Source organism: Austrofundulus limnaeus, unplaced genomic scaffold (genome assembly GCF_001266775.1).
Source record: "Austrofundulus limnaeus strain Quisiro unplaced genomic scaffold, Austrofundulus_limnaeus-1.0 Scaffold1706, whole genome shotgun sequence".
NCBI classification, from domain to species: Eukaryota; Metazoa; Chordata; class Actinopteri; order Cyprinodontiformes; family Rivulidae; genus Austrofundulus; species Austrofundulus limnaeus.
Genome location: NW_013954108.1, coordinates 22,628 through 24,309, shown reverse-complemented (window position 1 = coordinate 24,309; position 1,682 = coordinate 22,628). Strand labels below are relative to the sequence as shown.

The following is a 1,682-nucleotide window of genomic DNA, read 5'->3' as shown; positions in this document are numbered from 1 at the left end:
GGCTAAAATTGTCGCTAACTGAGTTTTTTCCATTTGTGTTTATTGTGATATTAGTCTTTCAAGTGGCATTAAATAGGTCTTAAAAAGTCTTGAATTTAGCTTGACTCAAACTGTAGGAACCCTGTAAAGGCAGCGAATGAAACAAATCCTATTTTAGGCCTTTAGTTTATATAATAAACCAAAAATGAAAATACTTAGAGTAAATATACAGAGATGTAATTGCATACATAAATGTGGGTCAGCTTGTAGCAGGCGCAGCGTACTGTATGTGCACACGTTTGTGATTTCATGCATGAGTGACAGAAAAACACACAATGCCAAACGACAAATATTTTATCAAGCTGAAGCCGATAMTTCCAGCCGTCCCGGCCGAGGGTGCCGAGTCAGCACAACTCCATCCTTGGGCRTCAGCGTACACGTCAGGAACCGCACGCCACAAATGTTAACAAATTCCTGTAAACACAATTTTCACCCATGCCATAAAATGTACTCCGTYTCCTCCCCGTGTGTGAAACCTCTCAAATGGTCGCGGTTTCGCCTGACGTGTTCTGGCAGGCTCGCTATAACGCCGCATAAGAAAACAAGCAAACAACGTTTGTACGGGCATGTAAGCAATTAGTCGACTCGGCCAACAGGAGTTTCCCCCTTTGTGTTAATTTGTGGAAGTGTTGCGACACGGCTGCCGCGCTCAACCTGCTTTCCTCTCCCATCGTTCAGGCGGAGGAGCGTCACGGCAACTTTGAGGAGCGGCTGCGACAGATGGAGGCACAACTGGAGGAGAAGAACCAGGAGCTACAGAGAGTGAGTCACGCTCCATTTTCCATCCTCCCCCTCGTTCCTTTCTGTCGAGCTTTACGCCACACAAAGGCACGCTAATTTTCTAAAACCCTCTATTTGGCCATGCACATCCAGATAACAAAACTCTCAGAACTTGTGGCATTAACTCCCCCCACGCCCACCCTTTCCTCCCCCCTCGTCCCTGCCTTTTTAAAAATCTTTCTTTCTGAGTCATCTTCCTGTGTCCCCCTCAGGCGAGACAGAGGGAAAGGATGAATGATGAACACAACAAGCGCCTCTCTGACACTGTGGACAAACTGCTGTCTGAGTCCAACGAGAGGCTGCAGCTCCATCTGAAGGAAAGGATGGCCGCCCTGGAGGAGAAGGTGACCCTCTCTGCCCACTGAACTATACCCCAACTGTTGTACCTTTTTTTTAAACAAAAATCAGGAAGATTTTAAATATCCCATCATCGAAATCAGGGTTGGGCAATGGAAATGGTGAAAGGTGCCACAATTTTTTTATTAACGCTCCCAGAGGACCATGTAGCACTATATGTATGTAATAAAACTGCCACATTAAAAGTGTTCACACACACACACACTCACACACACATATATGTATGTATGTATGTATGTATGTATGTATGTATGTATGTATGTATGTAGGTATGTATATGTATGTATGTATGTATGTATGTATGTATGTATGTATGTATGTATGTATGTAGGTATGTATATGTATGTATGTATGTATGTATGTATGTATGTATGTATGTATGTATGTAGGTATGTATATGTATGTATGTATGTATGTATGTATGTATGTATGTATGTATGTATGTAGGTATGTATATGTATGTATGTATGTATGTATGTATGTATGTATGTATGTATGTATGTAGG

General features: G+C 42.5%; 1 protein-coding gene across 1 annotated transcript in view; it reads left to right on the top strand.

Moving 5' to 3' along the window:
- The window catches only part of LOC106536155 (liprin-alpha-3), a gene marked incomplete in the record, with an annotated part of 27,732 nt that overhangs the window by 13,483 nt on the left and 12,567 nt on the right, over positions 1–1,682 (top strand). The window contains 2 exon segments of the mRNA XM_014033354.1: positions 718–801; positions 1,032–1,163. Coding sequence (XP_013888808.1) covers positions 718–801; positions 1,032–1,163 — 216 coding nt within the window.